The following is a 24,949-nucleotide window of genomic DNA, read 5'->3' on the forward strand; positions in this document are numbered from 1 at the left end:
CAGGATTGTCATTGCCAATTTCAGACGTTGCTGTTTGGTCTTTCCACGGCCCCGAGGGTCTTCACCAAGGTAATGGCAGAAATGATGGTACTCCTATGCAAGCAGGGTGTCACAATTATCCCGTACTTGGACGATCTCCTGATAAAGGCGAGATCAAAGAAGCAGTTGCTAAGGAACGTGGCACTGTCCTTGAAAATTCTGCAACAACATGGTTGGATTCTAAATTTGCCAAAGTCACAGTTGGTTCCGACGACTCGACTGTCTTTCTTGGGCATGATCCTGGACACGGAACGGCAGAGAGTATTTCTCCCGGCGGAAAAAGCTCTGGAAATCCAGACCATGGTCAAGGAGATTCTAAAACCGGCGAGAGTATCGATTCATCAATGCACTGGGGTGCTGGGGAAGATGGTTGCAGCTTACGAAGCCATTCCTATCGGCAGGTTTCATGCCCGGGTATTTCAGTGGGACCTGTTGGACAAGTGGTCCGGGTCTCACCTCCACATGCTCCGGAAAATAAGTCTGTCTTCCAGGACCAGAATATCTCCTGTGGTGGCTTCAAAGTTTTCACCTCCTAGAGGGACGCAGGCTCGGGATCCAGGATTGGGTCCTGGTGACCACGGATGCAAGTCTCCGAGGCTGGGGAGCGATCACACAGGGTAGAAATTTCCAGGCAAAATGGTCAAGCCAGGAAGCTTGTCTGCACATAAACATTTTGGAATTAAGAGCCATCTACAATGGCCTTCTGCAAGCGGAACACTTTCTGCGAGGTCTACCTGTCCTGATTCAGTCGGACAGTGTAACAGCGGTAGCGTACATAAACCGCCAGGGCGGAACAAGGAGCAGAGCGGCGATGGCGGAGGCCACAAAAGTTCTCCGCTGGGCGGAAAAGCATGTAAGCGCTCTGTCAGCGGTCTTCCTTCTGGGGAAGTGACAAGTCGTTGGGGAGTTCCTCAAATAGACATGATGGCGTCTCGCCTCAACAAGAAGCTTCAGCGATATTGTTCCAGGTCAAGGGACCCTCAAGCCAGTGCAGTGGACGCCCTGGTAACTCCGTGGGTGTTTCAGTCGGTATATGTGTTCCCTCCATTTCCACTCATTCCAAAAGTGTTGAGGATCGTAAGAAGAACAAGGGTTCAGACGATACTCATCGTTCCAGATTGGCCTCGGAGGGCCTGGTATCCGGATCTTCAGGAATTGCTCATAGAAGATCTCTGGCCTCTTCCTCTCAGAGAAGATCTGTTACTGCAGGGGCCGTGCGTCTTCCAGGACTTACCGCGCCTGCGTTTGACGGCGTGGAGGTTGAGCGCCAAATCCTAGCTTGGAAGGGTATTCCCGGGAAAGTCATCCCCACTCTCCTTAAGGCTAGAAAGGAGGTCACTGCGAAGCATTATCACCGAATTTGGAGAATTTATGTGTCTTGGTGTGAAGCCAAGAAGGCTCCTAGGGAGGAGTTTCAGCTGGGTCGTTTCTTCCATTTTTTGCAGGCAGGCGTGGCTGCAGGCCTGAAATTAGGTTCCATTAAAGTGCAGATTTCGGCTTTATCTATTTTCTATCAAAAAGAATTGTCCGCCCTTCCAGAGGTTCAGACTTTCATGAAGGGAGTTCTGCGCATCCGTCCTCAGTTTGTGCCACCCGTGGCACCGTGGGATCTTGATGTGGTGTTGCAATTTCTTATGTCTCACTGGTTTGAACCTTTGCGAAAGGTTGAGTTAAAATTTCTCACTTGGAAAGTGGTCATGCTTTTGGCCTTGGCGTCCGCAAGACGGGTGTCTGAGTTGGCGGCCTTGTCTCACAAGAGCCCCTATTTGATTTTCTATGTGGATACAGCGGAATTGAGGACTCGTCAGCAATTTCTGCCGAAGGTGGTTTCTTCGTTTCACATAAATCGGCCTATTGTGGTGCCTGTGGCTACGGATGCCGTGGCTGTGTCAAAATCTCTCGATGTGGTGAGAGCTTTTAAAATTGATGTCGCCAGAACGGCTCCGATTAGGAAATCAGAAGCTCTGTTTGTCCTGTATGCTCCCAACAAGATTGGGGCTCCTGCTTCCAAGCAGACGATTGCACGCTGGATCTGTAATACGACTCTGCATGCTCATTCTACGGCTGGATTGCCGTTGCTGAAGTCAGTGAAGGCACATTCTACCAGGAAGGTGGGCTCATCTTGGGCGGCTGCCAGAGGAGTCTCTGCGCTTCAACTTTGCCGAGCGGCTACGTTATCGGGTTCAAACACTTTTGCTAAGTTCTACAAGTTTTATACCCTGGCTGGTGAGGACCTCATATTTGCTCAATCGGTGCTGCAGAGTCGTTCGCACTCTCCCGTCCGGTCTGGAGCTTTGGTATAGACCCCATGGTTCTTTTGGAGTCCCCAGCATCCTCTAGGATGTAAGAGAAAATAGGATTTTAATACCTACCGGTAAATCCTTTTCTCTTAGTCCGTAGAGGATGCTGGGCGTCCGTCCCAGTGTGTACTGTTTGCAGTTGTATTGATAGTCATTACTTCTGTTGCACGAAGGTTTGTATCGGTTATGTTCAGCTAGTTGCTGTTTTTAGTTCATGCTGTTAACTGGTGTTGCTTAAAAGCCATGTTGTACGGTGTGTTGAGGTCTGGAGGAGAGGCATAGAGGGAGGAGCGAGTTCACACCCATTCAAAGTCTTATAGTGTGCCCATGTCTCCTGCTGATCCCGTCTATACCCCATGGTCCTTTTGGAGTCCCCAGCATCCTCTACGGACAAGGAGAAAAGGATTTACCGATGGGTATTAAAATCCTATTTTTATTCCTTTGTAGTCAATAACAACGTACTTAGATTGTCCCAAAAATATTTGTATTCTCTTATGTGGATGACATAAATTTTTATTTTGTTGTGTTGTGTGTGGGTTTTTTTTTTTTTATGTTTGGTTCAGTGTTTAACATTTTACCTCCATATATTCTCGCTACTTTTGAAAACACCCAAATCTTTGATTTGTAGCAAAAGTCAATGTTGCCGTAGAAACTTTTATTATAATTTTTTTTATTTATTCTATAGTGCACTCAATCAAAAATCATACCTCACTGATAATGGATTATTCGCATCAGTAAACTAGTATTCTCCTGGTATACATTTGTGATCCAGACCAAGTTGCTCATATTGGGCTTGAATCTGATTTTGGAGGTAAAGCAAAAACAGAGCAAGTTGCTGTGCACATGGTCAAAACCATGTTGCATTGCAGGTGGGGCAGATGTAACATGTGCAGAGACAGTTAAGCTGGATACACGTTGGATGATAAATTGGACTATTTGTTGTTTTGATCCGGATCTTAACAGCAAATCGTCCACATTGTCCAGTGTGTATGCACAATCCCACACACTTGTGAGGCGTTTGTCGCATCTTTGGATTGGTAGCGCATGCAGGTCAATTTGATGATATCATTAAAAATATTTAATTAAGGCCCAAACTACCAAACAACGGACAATGGGGGAGATTCAAATGTTTGAAAAGTCAGTTGAGAGTCTGTTTTTTCCTTTCTAATAGACAGGAAAAAACAGACACCCAACCGACTTTTCAAACATTTTGAATCTCCTCCAATATATTGTTAGGTCATTTGTAAGAATGCACAGTTTGTTTACACTGTTTGTTCGGGTGTTCCAGGGAAATCTGGAAGACCATCGTGTTTGTCCATCGTCTAATGTGTACCCAGCTTTAGATTTGGGTGGGCTGTGTCCAAACCGAAATCTAAGTTGCTGTATAAAAAGAAAATCTGTCTAACATTTGTGGACTACATGCAAAAGCAGCTAGTATTTACCTTGTCCCCGTGCATTGCAACATGGTCTGTTCCGGATGCAAAGTTGCTTTCTCTTTTTGCTTTACTTCTGATGTCCATAATGGGAATTCCACTACATATGTGCGTGCAGTATCTATCGATCTCTCTCTGATTTCCACATAGGCGAAGTGTTTTTTTTTTTTTTTTATGTTTTTGTTATATTAGCAACCCTTTATTCAGTATATGGGCAACTATACACCTTTTTCCCAAACACCCCTCTCCTTCTATTGAGCAAAGTGCGTCCACGTTATTCTTCACTCTCCATATGGCCTATAATCACTTGTTCATATATTGAGCTGCCCTGGCAAAGCTATCCACACACATACTGCGAGACCATCTCTGTCCAATTTGCCCACACACTCATTTGCCTTTCCCAAGTGATGAGGTTACACAGTCCCACATAATGCAGTTCATTCCCAAATACACACCCATGTGAATGGAATTATTACTTTGTTTTAAACTGGATATAAGCACTGAATGTTTCCACTTTATTTATCTGTATTTTTGTTTTGCTTCTGTTTCCTTAGCTACCTCTTGGTCTAACATGAATAATGAACTACCATCAATCATCAAGAACATTGGATTTATTGAGGTCCATGACATAAGTGTTGAAGGTGATGGTCACAATCTTGGACAATGGAATAGGAAGGGTTCTCAGTCCTGTCCTTTGCCAGACTTCAGACGCGGCCATTTTGCTTCAGTTGGTGAGAGCAAAAGCGTGACATCAGTGGACTCTGGTATCCCTACTCTCGAGATTGGCAACCCAGAGCCTGTCCACTGCAACGTAAAAACAAACTGTTTAAATGGCGCAGATGAAAGAGTCTTCCAAAGTCCGAAGAGTATCCCCGGCGGTGGTACGCCCACTCTCGGGAACACTGACACCGACCATGTTGTCTGGAAGTCTTCCACTTTTCCCAGAACTGGCTATGACACGGCAAAACTCTACAGCCCGACCTCGGTCAACCGAAGTGACGACATCTCTGACTGTAGCGTCTCCAGCATCAGCACAGATTTCTCCACCACTCTGTCGGTGAGCAATGAAGACATTGTGGACTTTTTGGTAACAAGCAACTCCAGTGCAATTGTCAATTTGGAGAACGATGAGACACATTTTTCAGACGTGACTCTGAACTCTATGAAAGACGGTGCAGGTTCTAAGGGCTACACCCAGGAGGCGGATCTGGAAAGTAAAAAGAAAATCTTGGGACCACTTAGTGACTTCTTCAACAGGTAATGTCTTGGTTTTTTGTAATTTTTAAAAAAAAATATTTAGAGGAGTTGAATTATTTTAGTATTTTTATTTGATATATTGTAATTTTGTAAATGAGTTTAAAATAACATGTAAGACATTATAATAGTACACAATAAAAAAGTATATGCATATATTAACCGTTCACTAAATTTAATTTAATACATCCTTGGAGGTGGATCAATAATAGAACTGATAAATGTCCTATTTATTATCCAGATAATGTGAGGGATAAGTGTTAACGCCGGAGAAATAAAAAATTTCCTGTGCCTTGACTCGCTGCCTCTTACCTCTATGAGCTTAGTGGAATTCATGAAACAACGTAAAACACGGCTAACCGCCGCTGGATCACTTCACTGGGGGGAGATGTATCAAAGCTTGGAGAGAGAGAGAGAGAAAGTGTAAAGTGTTTAAGTTTCAACTATTCAGCTCCTAATGGTCATGTTACTGACTCTGGCCCAGATTTATCAAGAGAGTGATAAATTGCACAGTGATAAAGTACCAGTCAATCAGCTCCTAACTGCCATGTCGCAGGCTGTGTTAGAAAAATGACAGGTATGAGCTGATTGGTTGGTACTTTATCACCGTGCAATTTATCACTCTCCAAGGCTTGATAAATTTGGGCCTGTGTTTAAAAATGTACCGTTAAAATCTGATTGGTTGATACTTTATCTCTGTCCTCTTTATCTCTCTCTGAGGTTTGTGCCAACATTAGCCTTGTATGTGCATAGCATAACAAGGAACTGAATAATCATTTCCTCCATTACCTGGCAGCGTTAGGCTACAGGTTAGAGAGAAAAAACCATTGTTGAGAAGGGTGTTTTCACCACAGCTTGCGGAGTATCCCCCCCCCCCATCATGATAAACACCAGGGGTAATATCTATTGATGGTTACAGCCACCACTAGCCCCCAATGATAAATAGACCCTTACGTTCTAGGAGTTGAGAGAAAGACGCAGTTGCTTTCAGTGTTAGTTAACGCTCTTCTCTGTTATATTAGGACCTGCAGGTATATGATGTGAATCCTCTCAGGATTATACACTGGCAGCTGGATAGTATTGACGTAAGATCCATTTTGGACTTTGTGTTTTGTTTGCCCTTACACCCACTCTGAGGATGAGGCCTGGGAATTAATCTATTTAATATACTGCAGTTATGTATGTGTCGATGCTGTTTCCCAAATAATGAAAACGAGGAAGTTTCCATCGAGATTGAGTCACTAATATTCCCCTGCTCTTCCGTAAACGTTTGTAGTTGGAATTAATGTACCATTGTAATTATAAGCTGGAAACTGTGCTGGTGTCATTTAGTGCTCTGTATATTTTGGGGGGATTGTGAACTCGCTAAAGCAGTTTGATGTCCTATGTGTATTTTTTTTTTTTTTTTTGGGGGGTGGGGAAGAGGTTTCCCTCTTGTTAGTGGCTAAAAATATCTAGTAACTTGAATCAAATAAACCACAGACACACGTATAAAACCCGAAGCGTGGGCAAAATTTCCATATACTAAACATTGGTTTATATGCACGTTACTCTAGTATGGTTGCCGGACGAACTTGGACTTTTTTGTTTAAAGATGAAATCATTTAAAAGGCTAAACCATGCCTTGTAAACTATTGCCCCTTTAAAAAATGGCAGCGTTCATCCACCATCCTGCACGGTCCCTGAACAGACTTGATTAAATCCCGCCCATTGTGTTTCTACAGGTATATATTTAGAAACAATCTGTAAACCTTTCATATATGCACTGCTATTACTCTTGACCTAGGCAAGTGCTGCTTACCTTCAGTTCTCCAGCACGCCCAACTGCTCATGTTTTCAGGATTTCTCTAACCAGTCGGATGGCATTGTCTACTTAACTGTGTCTGTAATTATTCCGCCTGTTTCCATCGACACAAATTCTCATAACGAGCTTGTTTCCAAGGTGGGTGCAGTGGCAATATGCACGCAGTTGGCTGATGTCCTTTCTACTGCCCGTACATCTTTGTGGCACTGCGCATGCCTCCCGATTGTCTGTGCACATAGATGCAATCGGCTGCAGAGTCTGGGCACAATATTGGGCATTCCTGGGAGGTAATAGTGGGTTGGCATGTCGCTGAAAGCTGCTGCATACAGAGACTCTGAACCTCTGACACGGGGCAACACTAGGTTGGAGAAACTGCACCTGCCATAGCGCTAGTGCAAGTTTTGATGCTGCAAGTGGCAGCCTCATTCCTTCCACAAGTGGACACTGAATTAGCATAAAGATGCTGACGCAACTGCTGCAAAAATAAATGCATCCGTAGCGGTCTGTGAACAGCTCTGTATCAACCCCAACGTGGGCTATTTGGGTTGCGTGGGAACTGCAGTTAAACACTGGCTTACACCTATAAATCTTCCTTAAGGTGGTGCTCACCGGCTAGCTTCTAAATACCCTTTTTACCCTTATAACTTATTGCCCGGGTTATTGCCCAGGCAACCCGGGTCCAGGCTTGGGGGGCAATTTAATGGTTTATGTGCGCCCAATCTCCTGTCTGAAGTGACGGGAGATCAGGGGATTTATTTTAATGAGCTGATTGCACCGTGCAGTGCTGTGTTTAGCAGCGTAAAAAAGGCTAAACCTGACCAAAGTGCTTGGTGTGATGAAAAAAGTGCCATTTGAGGGCCCAACTGGGTCACTTTTCACACATTTCTGCTCACCAAATTCTGGCGATAGAAGCTGTTAGCGGCCGAACGGCGCAACAGTCTGATTGCTTCGTCGGGAACCCGACACGGACTGCGCGTGCAAACGATTGAATTCCTCCTTGGTATCAAAGGGTCTACGCAGGTAGCCTGTGGTGTGATCTGGCTTGGATCACCGTAAAAGGACCAGAGAGTCGGATCACCGGTGATTGGAGGTGATGTCGACTCCAAGTGCAGCCAGATCAGGCAGACTGCACGTGGGTACAGGCTGAAAGAGGTCTGCCCAGCAGTATCTCAGGTCCAGCCTGCGGTGTGAACAGGGTTTTAGCAGTTGTGGCGCTGCTTGAAGTAGTGTTCCATAACCAAGCTTGGACCCGGGATTTCAGTTTTAAAAGTGGTATATGAAATGCAGCAATGGTGGGGAGAAGGACCTGAATAACCAGCACATTTTTTGTACTTCTCAAAGGATCTCAACTATTTTAAACCAAATTGAAAAATAGGAATTTAATTGTTTTTGGGTGCCCAGCTACTGTCACAAGTTATGGGGGCTATTCAATTGTTTATGCCACTCTCCTGAGGCACTGGCAAGTAGAAAGCCAAACGGGCCTTTTGGATTTCCAAACTGATGATTTGGCTGTGTGCCGCAAACTTTGCTCTGTTTTAGCCGCTTTTTGCATCTAAACCTGGTACATTTGTGTGAGATAAGTAATGAGCGGCTGCGGCACTCGCACCCATCTGTGGAACAATTTAATAGAACGCCCATTAGGTGCCCCAAATCAGTTTAAAGGCTCATACATCATACACACTGGGCGATTTTGAGCTCAAACTCGGCCAGTGTGTATGGGTGGGCGATGAGCGCTGATGTGCACTCCCGCATCATTGCTGGCCGCCGCTGTCTAACAAGCCGAGTGAACCACTTTCCACATTCTCCTACTGTGGAATGTGGTTCATCGCATCTCCACCCCGTGAGAATCGCTTAGTGTATATGCACTGAGCGATATTCCGCCCAGCGATGTTCACATCGCCCCTGTGTATACACACTGGGCAAAAACGCAAAAAACTTAAGTCCCCCTTCAGACCTGTCAATGAATGCATTTTGCTATAGCTGCTACTAAATACTTGTCAACACAAATACAAGAATTTGTAAGCATGAAAGACGGCTCTGTTGTCATGGACACCTCTAGGACTAAATAGCTTGAATTGTAACATTAGCAGCATGGATAGCAGGGCTTTAAAAGTAAGGATTTTGCTATATTGTACAGATTTATCAAGTGGTTTTCATTATTGTCTTGAACTGTTTTCTTTGTCTCATCTAAGGTTCTTTTTGAATGGTCTGTAACAACCTCGTCCTATTGTATCAAAGTGCTCACTTCAAAATGTTACATATGTTGTATCTACTATTTGTCATGTCTGTTACTGAAGCTCTATGCTTCAATAAAAAAAAAATGTAGAAAAAAAAAGTAAGGATTTTGCAAGATGTGGTATAGTAAGTGCATTTGTGGCATTCATTTGTCAGTTATACCCCTCTTACACTCGCAGCCTCGGGTCATTCCCGGGAATGTGTCCCGGTATGTTTGCCGGGACACATTTCCGGGAATGACCCTTTTACATTAGCGTCCCGACCCGGCATATTTTCGGGTCGGTGACGTCACCGCTGATGCCACCGGAGGCGGTGCTTGAAGATCATCTTCTCCAAGCACCGCCTCCTCCTATGCAGAGAACGGGTGCCGGGTCGCCTTGACCCGGTATACCTGTTCACACTGCAAAGCTTCCCGGGACGGTCCCGGATTCAACCCAGGTCGAGACCTGGGTTGAAATCCCGGGATGCTCGTCCCGGGAAATTGTAAGTGTACTCTTTTACACTGACAAAAATCCCGGGATGATGCGCGTTCAAGTGCAAAATCCCAGGATAAAATTGTCAGTGTAAAAGGGGTATTACAAGAGTCTGGCTCTATACCCTACTTCGTATATTAATACTGACATGATAATCCTGGGTTATTGCACTTGATCCTGGGATTTTTGGTTGTGGAAATTGTTTGACCCAGGTCCAGTCACCCAGGAAACTGTCCTGGGTATCTAGATGGTAGCAGAAGGGGATCAGGTAGATTTCAGGTGCCATAATGTTTTGGATTCATATTCCACACAAAACGGTGTTCTGTTTACCTCAGATTTTCCTATTAGATAGATATTTTATGAGCATGGCCTGAAATGAATGTAACATAAATATCTCAGAGCAACTTACTGCTTCCTTGGATGACCTCTGTCATGGGGAATAGGAAATAATAGAACTGTGAACTAACAATACTGCCCATCATATGAAGGTATGAAAAACACACTGTTATGGACCCTGTCTATTCTTGCGGCTACACATGACCGTGGTGTCTCCTGGTCACTTTGCGCAGGCTCTCTGCTTTGTGCTTTGACTGTTCCGTCAGCAGAGATCATCTGAGGCTCCGCAATTTATTTTTCGCATGTCATTCTTTCCCGCCATACACTACCCACGTGATTTTTTGCTCTCAGTCCGACAAACCTGTAAATTGTAAATCTGCTAAAACCTGATCTGTCAAACTGGGGTCTCTGGAGGAGGAGGGGGGGGGGGGGGGGGCGGTGTGGGCCCCGTATTCCGTAACTTCCAAATGCCAGTTGTACAACAATGGTACACTGAAGTCCTTTCAGCAATTAAAGGAGGAGTTTGGTCTTCCAAACTCTTACTTTTATAGCTTTCTACAGCTCCGACTAGCTTTACAATCACAGTTCGGGGATTCCCACCCGGTGCTTCTCCCCTTCCCCATAAAGACCTTTCTATGCTCATTGGGTCGGGTCAAGGTTATCTCCTTCACTTACTCGTACCTTATAAAAACAATTCATGCAGACCCGCTCTCGAACCTTCGGGAACGCTGGGAGCGGGACGTGGGCCCCATGGATGTGGAGAACTGGGAGGTGGCGCTGGGGAACTCGAGCCAGGTCACCAAATCACAACGGTTCCAACAAATCCAACTCTTTATACTGCATAGATCATATATGACTCCGAACAGGCTGGCCAGATTTGGGGCTGATTGCGCTGCCGCCTGTCCTAAGTGTGGGACCGCTGGCGGAACATTCTGGCACCTGGTGTGAGAGTGTCCATCCTTGCAGGCGTTCTGGTCTGGGGTTGGGTCGATTCTGGAACATACGGGGATAACGAGAGGCATGCTGACTCAAGGATTTTGCATTCTGGGGGCAGGAGGAACTGACTCTGGGCCTAAATGGGAGGACTTGTATGCTCATAGTATATGCGCCCTCGCCAAGGTGTGCATTGTGCGGACATGGATGGCTCCACACTCCCCTACGATGTCTGCATTTAAGGCCCTTGTGAATGACACAGTATTGAAGGATCGGTACATTTATATGAAAAATAATGCCCTTTCTCTGACGTCCTAGTGGATGCTGGGAACTCCGTAAGGACCATGGGGAATAGCGGCTCCGCAGGAGACTGGGCACAACTAAAGAAAGCTTTAGGACTACCTGGTGTGCACTGGCTCCTCCCTCTATGACCCTCCTCCAGACCTCAGTTAGGATACTGTGCCCGGAAGAGCTGACACAATAAGGAAAGGATTTGGAATCCCGGGTAAGACTCATACCAGCCACACCAATCACACCGTATAACTCGTGATATTATACCCAGTTAACAGTATGAAATATAACTGAGCCTCTCAACAGATGGCTCAACAATAACCCTTTAGTTAGGCAATAACTATATACAAGTATTGCAGACAATCCGCACTTGGGATGGGCGACCTGGTGTGCACTGGCTCCTCCCTCTATGACCCTCCTCCAGACCTCAGTTAGAATCTTGTGCCCGGCTGAGCTGGATGCACACTAGGGGCTCTCCTGAGCTCCTAGAAAAAGTATATTTTAGGTTTTTTTTTATTTTCAGTGAGATCTGCTGGCAACAGGGGGGGGGGGGGGGGCGCCGCCGCCGCCCTGAGCAGCAATATTAACACCTTGGCTGGCAAAATAATCACAATATATAGTCCTAGAGGCTATATATGTGTTAAATACCCCTGCCAGGATCCATAAAAAAGCGGGAGAAAGTCAGCTGAAAAAGGGGCGGGGCTATCTCCCTCAGCACACTGGCGCCATTTTCTCTTCACAGTGCAGCTGGAAGACAGCTCCCCAGGCTCTCCCCTGTAGTTTTCAGGCTCAAAGGGTTAAAAAGAGAGGGGGGGGGCACTAAATTTAGGCGCAAATCTGTGTATTATAGCAGCTATAAGGGAAAAATCACTGTGGGTAGTGTGAATCCCTGCATTATATAGCGCTCTGGTGTGTGCTGGCATACTCTCTCTCTGTCTCCCCAAAGGACTTTGTGGGGTCCTGTCCTCGGTCAGAGCATTCCCTGTGTGTGTGCGGTGTGTCGGTACGGCTGTGTCGACATGGTTGATGAGGAGGCTTATGTGGAGGCGGAGCAGATGCCGATAAATGTGATGTCGCCCCCTGTGGGGCCGACACCAGAGTGGATGGATAGGTGGAAGGTATTAACCGACAGTGTCAACTCCTTACATAAAAGGCTGGATGACGTAACAGCTGTGGGACAGCCGGCTTCTCAGCCCGCGCCTGCCCAGGAGTCTCAAAGGCCATCAGGGGCTCAAAAATGCCCGCTACCTCAGATGGCAGACACAGATGTCGACACGGAGTCTGACTCCAGTGTCGACGAGGTTGAGACATATACACAATCCACTAGGAACATCCGTTTGCATGATCTCGGCAATGAAAAATGTGTTACACATTTCTGACATTAACCCAGGTACCACAAAAAAGGGGTTTTATGTTTGGGGAGAAAAAGCAGCCAGTGTTTTGTTCCCCCATCAGATGAGTGAATGAAGTGTGTGAAGAAGCGTGGGTTCCCCCGATAAGAAACTGGTAATTTCTAAAAAGTTACTGATGGCGTACCCTTTCCCGCCAGAGGATAGGTCACGTTGGGAGATATCCCCGAAGGTGGATAAGGCGCTCACACGTTTGTCAAAAAAGGTGGCACTGCCCTCTTAGGATACTTTGAAGGAGCCTGCTGATAAAAAGCAGGAGGCTATCCTGAAGTCTGTATATACACACTCAGGTACTATACTGAGACCTGCAATTGCCTCGGCATGGATAGTGCTGTTGCAGCGTGGTCTATTACCCTGTCAGGACATGGATACTATTTTGCTAACATAGGGCATATTAAAGACGTCGTCTTATATATGAGGGATGCACAGAGGGATATTTGCCGGCTGGCATCCAGAATTAATGCAATGTCCATTCTGCCAGGAGGGTATTAGGGACCCGGCAGTGGACAGGCGATGCTGACTTTAGAAGGCACATGAAGATTCTGCCTTATAAGGGTGAGGAATTGTTTGGGGATGGTCTCTGGGACCTCGTATCCACAGCAACAGCTGAGAAGGAAAAAATTTACCTCAAGTTTCCTCACAGCCTAAGAAAGCACCGTTTTATAAGGTACAGTCCTTTCGGCTTCAGAAAAGCAAGCGGGTCAAAGGCGCTTCCTTTCTGCACAGAGACAAGAAGAGGGAAAAAGCTGCACCAGACAGCCAGTTCCCAGGATCAAAAATCTTCCCCCGCTTCCTCCGAGTCCACCGCATGACGCTGGGGCTCCACAGGTGGAGCCAGGTGCGGTGGGGGCACGTCTCGGGAACTTCAGCGACCAGTGGGCTCGCTCACAGGTGGATCCCTGGGTTCTGCAAGTAGTATCACAGGGATACAAGCTGGAGTTCGAGGCGACTCTCCCTCGCCGTTACCTCAAATCAGCCTTGCCTGCTGCCCTCGAGGGGAGGTAGTACTGGCTGCAATTCACAAGCTGTACTTCCAGCAGGTGATAATCAAGGTACCCCTCCAACAAGGCCGGGGTTTATATTCCACAATGTTTGTGGTACCGAAACCAGACTGTTCGGTGAGACCCATTCTAAAATTGAAATCCTTGAACACTTATATACGAAGGTTCAAGTTCAAAATGGAATCGCTCAGGGCGGTTATTGCAAGCCTGGACGAAGGGGATTACATGGTATCACTGGACATCAAGGATGCTTACCTGCATGTCCCCATTTACCCTCCTCACCAGGAGTACCTCAAAATTATGGTACAGGACTGTCATTACCAATTCCAGACGTTGCCGTTGGTCTGTCCCCGGCACCGAGGGTATTTACCAAGGTAATGGCCGAAATGATGATACTCCTTCGAAAAAAGGGAGTTATAATTATCCCGTACTTGGACGATCTCCTTATAAAGGCGAGGTCCAGGGAGCAGTTGTTCGTCGGAGTAGCACTATCTCAGGAAGTGCTACAACAGCACGGCTGGATTCTGAATAGTCCAAAGTCGCAGCTGGTTCCTACGACGCGTCTACTGTTCCTGGGTATGGTTCTGGACACGGAACAGGAAAAAGGGGTTCTCCCGGAGGAGAAGGCTAAGGAGTTGTCATCTCTAGTCAGAGACCTCCTAATACAAATACAGGTGTCGGTGCATCAATGCACGCGAGTCCTGGGAAAGATGGGAGCTTCTTACGAAGAAATTCCATTCGGCAGGTTCCATGCAAGGATCTTCCAGTGGGATCTGTTGGACAAGTGGTCCGAGTAGCATCTTCAGATGCATCGGCTGATAACCCTGTCTCCAAGGGCCAGGGTGTCGCTGTTGTGGTGGCTGCAGAGTGCTCATGTTCTAGAGGGCCGCCGATTCGGCATACAGGACTGGGTCCTGGTGACCACGGATGCCAGCCTTCGTGGCTGGGGGGCAGTCACACAGGGAAGAAACTTCCAAAGACTATGGTCAAGTCAGGAGACTTCCCTACACATAAATATTCTGGGATTAAGGGCCATTCACAATGCCCTAAGTCAGGCTAGACCCCTGCTTCAACACCAGCCGGTGCTGATCCAGTCAGACAACATCACGGCGGTCGCCCATGTAAACCAGCAGGGCGGCTCAAGAAGCAGGATGGCGATGGCAGAAGCCACAAGGATTTTCCGATGGGCGGAAAATCATGTGTTAGCACTGTCAGCAGTGTTCATTCCCGGAGTGGACAACTGGGAAGCAGACTTTCTCAGCAGGCACGACCTCCACCCGGGAGAGTGGGGACTTCATCCAGAAGTCTTCAAAATGATTGTACACCATTGGGAAAGGCTACAGGTGGACATGATGGCGTCCCGCCTCAACAAAAAGCTAAAAAGATATTGCGCCAGGTCAAGGGACCCTCAGGCTATAGCTGTGGACGCTCTGGTAACACCGTGGGTGTACCAGTCGGTGTATGTGTTCCCTCCTCTGCCTCTCATACCCAAGGTACTGAGAATAATAAGGAGAGGAGTAAGAATTATACTCGTGGTTCCGGATTGGCCAAGAAGAGCTTGGTACCCAGAACTTCAAGAAATGATCTCAGAGGACCCATGGCCTCTGCCGCTCAGACAGGACCTGCTGCAGCAGGGGCCCTGCCTGTTCCAAGACTTACCACGGCTGTGTTTGACGGCATGGCAGTTGAACACCGGATCCTAAAGGAAAAAGGCATTCCGGAGGAAGTCATTCCTACGCTGATTAAGGCTAGGAAAGATGTGATCGCAAAATATTATCACTGCATATGGCGAAAATATGTTGCTTGGTGTGAGGCCAGGAAGGCCCCAACGGAGGAATTTCAACTGGGTCGATTTCTGCACTTCCTACAGTCAGGAGTGACTATGGGCCTAAAATTGGGTTCCATTAAGGTCCAGATTTCGGCTCTGTACATTTCTTCCAAAAAGAACTGGCTTCACTGCCTGAAGTTCAGACTTTTGTTAAGGGAGTGCTGCATATTCAGCCCCCGTTTGTGCCTCTAGTGGCACCGTGGGATCTCAACGTGGTGTTGGATTTCCTGAAGTCGCATTGGGTTGAGCCACTTAAATCCGTAGAGCTAAAATACCTCACGTGGAAAGTGGTCATGCTGTTGGCCTTGGCGACGGCCAGGCGTGTAGCAGAATTGGTGGCTTTGTCATGAAAAAGCCCTTATCTGATTTTCATATGGATAGGGCGGAATTGAGGACTCGTTCCCAATTCCTTCCTAAGGTGGTATCCGCTTTTCATGTGAACCAACCTATTGTGGTGCCTGCGGCTACGTGGGACTTGGAGGACTCCATGTTACTGGATGTAGTCAGGGCCCTGAAAATATATGTTTCCAGGACGGCTGGAGTCAGGAAGACTGACTCGCTGTTTATCCTGTATGCACCCAACAAGCTGGGTGCTCCTGCTTCTAAGCAGCCTATTGCTCGCTGGATCTGTAGCACGATTCAACTTGCACATTCTGCGGCTGGACTGCTGCACCCTAAATCTGTAAAAGCCCATTCCACGAGGAAAGTGGGCTCTTCTTGGGCGACTGCCAGAGGGGTCTCTGCTTTACAACTTTGCCGAGCTGTTACTTGGTCGGATTCAAACATTTTTGCAAGAGTCTACAAGTTTGATACCCTGGCTGAGGAGGACCTTGAGTTTGCTCATTCGGTGCTGCAGAGTCATCCGCACTCTCCCGCCCGTTTGGGAGCTTTGGTATAATCCCCATGGTCCTTACGGAGTTCCCAGCATCCACTAGGACGTCAGAGAAAATAAGAATTTACTCACCGGTAAATCTATTTCTCGTAGTCCGTAGTGGATGCTGGGCGCCCATCCCAAGTGCGGATTGTCTGCAATACTTGTATATAGTTATTGCCTAACTAAAGGGTTATTGTTGAGCCATCTGTTGAGAGGCTCAGTTATATTTCATACTGTTAACTGGGTATAATATCACGAGTTATACGGTGTGATTGGTGTGGCTGGTATGAGTCTTACCCGGGATTCCAAATCCTTTCCTTATTGTGTCAGCTCTTCCGGGCACAGTATCCTAACTGAGGTCTGGAGGAGGGTCATAGAGGGAGGAGCCAGTGCACACCAGGTAGTCCTAAAGCTTTCTTTAGTTGTGCCCAGTCTCCTGCGGAGCCGCTATTCCCCATGGTCCTTACGGAGTTCCCAGCATCCACTACGAGAAATAGATTTACCGGTGAGTAAAATCTTATTTTCGAAGCATGAGAAGATATGGTCCTCTTGGATTAACTCTACATATTCCTCCCCTGCCCTTAGAAATGAAAGATTTATAACTTAACTTGAATTGTAGTACGCCTTTTACGGCGGCCCGGCTACTTTGGACCCGTGGGGGCGAGCCAGGCTCTTCTCCCGTATTCTACACTATAGGGATAATGCACCTCATCTCGCACAACTATAGGAATCTAGGCCTGCTGGCGTTGTTTTGGCCTGTTTCGTTTTGGTTTATGCCATCTTCTTCCCTTTTTTTTTTTTTTTTTTTTTTTTTTTTCCCCTTTCAGGCGTCTTGTAGGTTTTATTAGGCCCCATAGTTGGGGTTTACCGCAGTATTTAGGGGAGAAAATAAGAAATGTTAGTATGTGTTTTGACCTTGTTTGCAGACTTCAGAGAATCTGGTATCTGGGGGTTGGCACTATGTAGACCTGCGACCACTTGTTACACCATGCATATGCACATATTGTTTGAGAAGGGTCTATATATGAATATATTGTATAACAACAAATGAGGCTACCAGTATATACTGAAATGTCTGTAATAAGTTCATTCTTGTTAAATAAAAATACTCTCTTCAAACAAAAAAAAACACCTGATCTGTCACACTGATCCTGTGTGCTGTGCATTGTAGTTCAATGGTAAACACATAAACAATTCATTAGGTGGGCTGCTATCCTATTACTTAGTGTTCTCCCCATTCCGTACTTTTACTATGATGGTAATCTGTCTCCGCGCTTCCATGCCTCAGTAGCTGGGAAAAGACTGTGTAATGACTGCAGAAAGGTGTTGTATCATAGGGACTTGCTCATTGCAGTTTACAATGTATGCCAGACGTAAATGCAGATGACACTAGGCCACCCGATGCACCTGCTGCAGTGCAGCGTAGCTTAAACCTTCTGAAGATTTGTATGCATTTATTTCCGTCCTTTTGTCCTAACATTGGGTTATGAAATATGTGTGATGGAACATCCCTTTTACCAGTGGAGCAAGTGACTGTCTTTAGTCTATTGTCAGAGAGTAGAAACTCTACATTGCATCTTGGGCTTTGCAATTCTCCTTTTCTGTATACCCGGTGGGTGCAGGTATTTTTATGGCGTAAATCTTATAGCAGATTCAGGGAGACATGTACTAAGCAGTGTTTAAAGTAGAGAAGTTGCCCATGGCAACCAATCGGCATTGACGTAACATTTATAATTTGCATACTATAAAAGTATAGAGAGCAGCTGATTGGTTGCCGTTGGCAACTTCTCCACTTGCTCACTTCTCCACTTTTATCAATGCTTAGTACATGTCCCCCTTAGTATGATATCCCAGCGGCCAGGAGAGCGACACCAGGATCCCGATGGCCAGAATACCGGCAGTATTTTACCGGGTGTAGGGTTTCCAGCATCTGTATCCTGGCAGCCGGCAACTTTATTTACTCCCCTAATAGCAGGTTTTGAGGCCGGGCACTGTGGTTTTTGGTTTTACCATTCCTATGAGGTAAGTCTGCAATGATGGCGCTTACCAATCCTTTCCTTTTTGACAACGAACATAGGGCCTGATGAGCATTTGTATGCAAACCAGATGGTTTGTGTACAAATCCGATGTTTTGTTCTGCTTATGTGCAGAATGGGTCTGAGCACCAGGTTCTGCGTCGTCTTATACAGACTTCCTGGACACGACGGTGTGGTTCTGACGGCCAGTCAGAGTAAGCTTGAGCCGATGGTTGTGATGGTGATCTGGTGCTGCATCTTTGGATGCAGCACTTGGATCACTGATGCATGCAGGAGGCGTCCATTTCCTACATTCCTACATCCTGCTTGATTGCAGCTGTGCAATACCAACCACATTGGAATCGGGGCCATAATCAGCATACCTTTGACTCATTGGGGGAGATTCAAATGTTTGAAAAGTCAGTTGGGAGTCTGTTTTTTTCCTATCTAATAGACTGGAGAAAACAGACTCCCAACCGACTTTTCAAACATTTGAATCTCCCTCATAGAAATGGTGCAGACAGATGGTTGGATGGGCTGATAAGGCGCAATGTTGCGGATGGGTGTCTCACCCAAAAAAAGTGAGCAGTGTTTACAGGTTGTAATACAACGTGATCTGTTGGCGGACTGGTCAATCCATGCGCACTACCTCTCAGTCACTGTGCGTATACTTGACCCGACACATGCAGTGTCACCGGTGTCTTTATTCGGGACGTGAGCAGTTTGCTAAAATCCACAAGGTAAGTTTGCATTTCCACTTGGGTCAGAGTCCAAAGTACCTATTGCCTCATAATTGAGACTAACAATGTTACTTGCTGTTGATTTGATAAGCTGGTTCAGCCCATAAGTTGCCTGTGTACAGTGTGTAGGCACACTTTTTAACTTTGAATGGCACTTTGTGACCAATTCATGTGGCATTGGTACTTAATTAATTTAATTGGTACTATGTGTTTTTCTTGCCATACTGCCTAAAAATGTATTAATAGATGCAAGTTTCAAGAGTAATGAAAATGAACAAAGCAAAAAATAAAAAAACAAACAAAAAAAACATATTATATCTCTCTAAATATCAATTATTCTGAGTAATGTTGATGAAGTCATACTCTTAAGTGTCCACAAGAGGGCAGTAATACAGCTAATTAGTTCCTTTTATAGGCGGCAAGGAACATTTCAAATGGCGAGATGTCTGACGTGAACATTTAATTAAATTTCTTTAAGATGAGGTATTTGTCTCTTTCGCAGTGTTACTTTCATATCTGCTTTTATGTGTTTCCTGAAACTGCAAAGTGACACAGTTTTATTACCCTGCAATATTTTGTTTTACTGGGGCCACTAACAGTGACAGGAATATTATTCAGTGTTTTATATGTGCAATATCAATGCAGTATGAATACTTATGAGGCATATAGTTTACCATGTTAACTTTAAAGTTGTAAATAACCAAAGCTAAAATGTTTTTTTCATTTTATTTTTTAAAGACTAGCGCTGGAGCATAAACTTCTATATTGTCTTCTTTCCATTGTCATCTTTATAATCTCCCCATCTACATTTTCCCTTCATCCCTATTAACAGTTCCCATTTATCATCATAATCCTAATTCACTTCCTGCATCATCCTTTTACCCCGGTCTTCTATCACAGGCATGGTCATCCACAATCCGCAGGTATCACTAACGTGATGTTTTGTGGATTTCCGTCTGTAGAAGCAGGCTGGATAATTACTGACCCGAAAATATAGATTAACCAACCTGTGCATGATTAAAGAGATCCGCAAAATGTGATCTGGTTCTTGGTGGCACTTGAGGATTAGGGCTGAGCATCCCTGCTCTGTCATAAGTATCTCCATAATTTAAGGTGTCCATTCTGGATCACTATTAATTCACTCTATATCCTACCATCCTATTATTTAACTCTCACTTCATTAGCACCTTCCACTCTTTAATGACAATCTGATACCTTGGAAATATTGGGGGCTATTCCAATGTTTGTTCTTTAGCGATAATTACAGGGCACCCACTGTTGCTATTCAATTGTTCTGGGTGCCAAGGGTGTAGCTACCCTAGGTGCAGGGAGTGCAGCAGCTATGGGGCCCAGAGCTAAGAGGGGCCCACTTTCCCAGCCAAAGTTTTATATACATTTTTCATCATTCAGTGATACATAGGTGCCCTTACAAACTTTTGCCTTGGGGTCTGCAATGTGCCTTGATATACCCTGGACCTGCTAATTCTAATATGGTATAAAATGAACTGGAGGGCATTATAATGTTACATAATATATGAAGTGGAGGCACTATAGTGTGGCAGATATGAAGGTATGAAGTGGAGGCACTATAGTGTGGCAGATATGAAGATATGAAGTGGAGGCACTATAGTGTGGCAGATATGAAGTGGAGGCACTATAGTGTGGCAGATATGAAGTGGAGGCACTATAGTGTGGCAGATATGAAGTGGAGGCACTATAGTGTGGCAGATATGAAGATATGAAGTGGAGGCACTATAGTGTGGCACAATATGAACTAGGGGCACTATAGTGTGGCACAATATGAACTAGGGGCACTATAGTGTGGCATAATATGAAATTGAGGCGCTGCAGTGTGGCATAATATGATCTAGGGACACTATGTTATAATATAAATGTGTACTGGCACCCCTACAATGTGACCTAACGTGAACTAGGACACTGCTATGGTTCAGAAAATTAACTAGGACACTATTATGGGGCATAAAATTAACAGCTGCTGTGAAGAGGAGTCACTCTGGAAGCACTGGGACAGGGGGCCCTTCAATATGTTGCTATGTGGCCCATAAAGTTCTGGCTACGCCCCTGCTGGGTGCCCTTTCATTATTGCTCTTGACCTGCCCAATTAGACAGGGTTTAGCTGCGTGAAGCGGTAAAACCTGTCTAAACTAATGGGGCAGTGGGGAAAAGTCCTGTCTGGTCGTCCAAACAGACGACTTTTCACACATTTCAGCTTGCAGCCTCCAGAGGTGCGAGCTGAAATACGACTGATATGGCTAATGGGCGTCTGATCGGAGCAACATTTGAATATCTCTGGTAGACGCCCATTAGTTAAAACAATCTCTCCAACAATTGAATAGCCCTCTTTGAGCCCTGTATGAAAGATCTGTACAGTTGTTGTCTTCCTCCAATAACCCTGACTGCCCAGCAATAGTGTAAAGATGGCTCTATTTGGGGAATTAGCAGATCTAGCATCTAGGTAACACCGCACGCTGATTGCCCCACTCTAGGTGAGGAAGAAGTTACAGGTTAAATACTTATGGTTTAATAGTGTTAGTTCCAGTCCTAACTTGCCCCCAGCAGAGCAGGATTAATAGGAGCTGGGGCTGTCACCCAGGGGTAGATGTGCAAAGCCTTAGAGAGAGAGAGTACTACAGCTCTAAACTGTCATGCTATAGGCTGTGTTTACCAAAAAACCAAACCAAAGAAAAAAGCGCTAAGCTAAAATGTGTCAGCTGTCCCAACTATCAGAAAAGAAAATGTAGACAAATTAATTCTGCTCTCCTTATTAAGGACTGCTGCTCTCAAGGTAAATGGGTTGTTGATTCCCAAATTAGTATAGCAACATAGAGAAAAAATGAAAGCGCTGTCCAAAATAAACTAGGGTATTCAATTATCTGCAAATTCGCTGCAATTTTTCACCCGAAAATTTTTCACGGCAATCGGGCGAAAATTGCTGCGAAAACGCTCCGTTTTTCGACCTATTTAATTCCAAACGGGTTTCACGTGAAAATTCTTGCAGTGAAAAGTGCAGGTGAAAATGGGGAAATCAGCCTGTACCCCAGAAAATGCTAAACTAACATAGGAAAACAGAAGAGAAGTGTATTAGAGATCACATTAGAGAGTTTTTGGGGACTTAAATTGTGTGAATTGGCTGTTATATGCATTTATTTTTTTTAAATGCAAAAAAATGATAGAAAGCAAGTTTTTTTTGAGCAAAATAAATGCTTTCATTAAATTTGGGGTACATGAAAATGGGTATAAGTATATATTTGGGTCATTTTAGGGTACTTTAAAAAAAGTGGAAACAGACCGATTACTCCCATCTGCAAGCCTAAAAACACCTATCCCACTCATAAAGCACCCCAATATACCTGTCCCATACCTTGAACCCCAATGTCCATCACTTTGTACTTTTTCACCCCAAAAATTACATGTCATTATTGGACAATTAAAAATAATTAAAAACCTCAACGTGCCTAATTAGTCATTAAGGGGGTGTCCCAGGAGTTCTGTACCATATCCAAACATTTTTACCTTAAAATAGTGACTTTTCCCAACTTTTCTCCTGCTTCAGAGTAGGTGAAGTGAAATTAGTGAAAAAATGATCACCGATAAATTTTCCAGGAAAATTGAATAGGCTGTAATTGCGTTTCGCGGGAAAAGTCCATTATTGCTGCTAAATGAATATACCCCAAAGACTCTCTAATAAAAATGTATTAAAACTTTATCACATAAAATTTATTAATACCACCTATTTATAGAAATTCCATGTAGACCTTGAAGCAACCTCCACAATAATTGTTACTAAACACACCTAGCGCAGTGGCTACACTAACACATATATGAAACAATGTGGCATAAGATACAATTGCCTCCACACTGCACCTTTTAAGAGCACAATAACCACACTGATATATATCCACACTGATATATACCTACTGAAGGCTATAATTAATTCACTGTATACATCACAACCCAGACATATCTAGAGGAATAGATGACATATAAATTCAAGATTGCTTAAATCCTCCCGCTGAGATAGCATTTGTGATGTTTATAATAAGCAATGTCTCTGGACCAGCGATAGCCAATCACGGCTCTTTTATCTGCCGCATGTGGCTCGAGCAGCTCCTAGCCACCACTGCTCCGAGCCCGAGACCCACGCACGCCTCTCCGGCGGCGGTGCCTCTCTTCATACGGCGCCGGCCCGTGAGCCAATCAGCACTCGCGGACCGGCAGCTAAGACTCCTGATTGGCTGCCGGACCGCGAGCTCTGATTGGCTCACGGACCGGCGCCTAATTCAGGAGAGACGCCGCCGGAGAGTGAGCAAAGCACTGAGCAGCAGCAGCGCGGTGAGCGGGGCGCGGGGGCTGGTGAGCACTGTGGGGCATAGCTGGCACTGGGGGCAAAACAGGCAATGTGGGGACATGTGTATCTGGCAGGGGGCATATCTGGCACTGGGGGCATAGCTGGCACTGTGGGGACATATGTATCTACACTGGGGGCATATCTGGCACTGGGGGGACATGTGTAGCTGGCACTGGGGGCATCGCTGGCACTGTGGGGGCATATCTGGCACTGGGGCATAGCTGGCACTGTGGGGAGGTGTCTCTGGCACTGGGGACATAGCTGGCAGGGGCGTCGGAATGGGGGGGGCAAGGGGGCAGCTTGCTCCCCCCAAAACATGAGAGGCGCCAATCCACCTGCTGCTTCCAGCTTCAGCGCTGCCAGCCCGGCAGCGCTGAAGCTGCCTTCCCCGCAGAGCCGATCTGCGGTGCGGCGCTACGTCCCGTCCCCACTCCCCTCCCCACTGCAGCGGCTGCAAGGTAGGCGCAGCAGAGCAGAAAGCAAAGCCACAGACGGGCAGCTGAGCGACGGCTCAGCTGTCCAATAATGTATGAACGATGCAGCCTGCCGCTCGGCTATTGGCTGGGTGCGCAGGCTGCAGGGAAGGAGTGAGATCCCTGGCAGCTCGTGGATCACGGAGCTGCCAGCGTTATTTGGGTGGTGTGTGTGACCGTGTGCTGCTTGGTGAGTCTGTGTCACCAGCAGAGCAATAAAAAGTAAGGCTGGCAGTATTGTGTGTGTGTGTGTGTGTGTGTGTGTGTGTGTGTATATATATATATATATATATATATATATATATATATATATATATATATATATATATATATATATATATATATATATATATATATATATATATATATCATATAGGTTCAGTATACTGACGCCGGCATCCCAGTCATGGCATTGCAGACAAGGGTGTGCAGAGTATCCTAACCACCCTCCCATACCCCCTAACCCTCCATGTCCACAGCCTAATCCTAACCTCCCCTATTGGTGGCTAACCCTAACCACCGCCCCCCCCCCCCCCCCCACTTCCCGCAGCCTGAACCCAATCTTCCCCCCCCCTTAGTGCCTAACCCTACCCCCCCCCCCCCCCCCTTTTCTGCAGGTTAACACTAACCTCCTCCACCCCGCAGCCTAACCTTACCCCTTCCCCCGGAGTGTGCCTTAACTTAACATCCGCCCTAACACACTAAACCTAACCCGGCAGTTCATACTTACCTTCGGAATTCTGGCTGTCGGGATATCTTCATCTGGATCCTGATCTCTTCGGGATTCCGGCATCAGTGTTGCAGCTGGTGGGTCTCCGGTGTCGGTATTACAGCTGCCGGGATCCTGAACGCATACTGACTGTATGTATGTATGTGTGTGTGTACATACATACATACATACATACATATTTTAGCTATATATTGATAGATTTTATCTGCCTGCTCTTTATTAGGGGCCCTACTGTCAGAAGTTCCCCGGGCCCCCCATGGCCTTAATCCGGCTTTGCTTCTCCGTGTGCTCCGCTCTGCGAAGACGTGCTCCCCGTGACCGCAGAGGTAAGCAGCAGCATAGCTGCTGGCTGTGGGGAAAGAGTAGGGAGAGGAGCAATGAGGAGCTGGAGGCACTCTATATCTGTATATTA

The 24,949-nt window shown here is 45.9% G+C and overlaps 1 protein-coding gene across 3 annotated transcripts in view; it reads left to right on the forward strand.

The window, feature by feature from the left end:
- Window positions 1-24,949, forward strand: part of TBC1D14 (TBC1 domain family member 14) — a 167,263-nt gene that overhangs the window by 32,356 nt on the left and 109,958 nt on the right. For all 3 annotated transcript variants that reach the window (XM_063923731.1, XM_063923722.1, XM_063923740.1), the window contains exon 3: window positions 4,327-5,029. In XM_063923731.1, coding sequence (XP_063779801.1) covers window positions 4,327-5,029 — 703 coding nt within the window. The remainder of the gene's footprint in view (window positions 1-4,326; window positions 5,030-24,949) is intronic.

Source organism: Pseudophryne corroboree, chromosome 1, assembly GCF_028390025.1.
Source record: "Pseudophryne corroboree isolate aPseCor3 chromosome 1, aPseCor3.hap2, whole genome shotgun sequence".
Classification (NCBI taxonomy): domain Eukaryota; kingdom Metazoa; phylum Chordata; class Amphibia; order Anura; family Myobatrachidae; genus Pseudophryne; species Pseudophryne corroboree.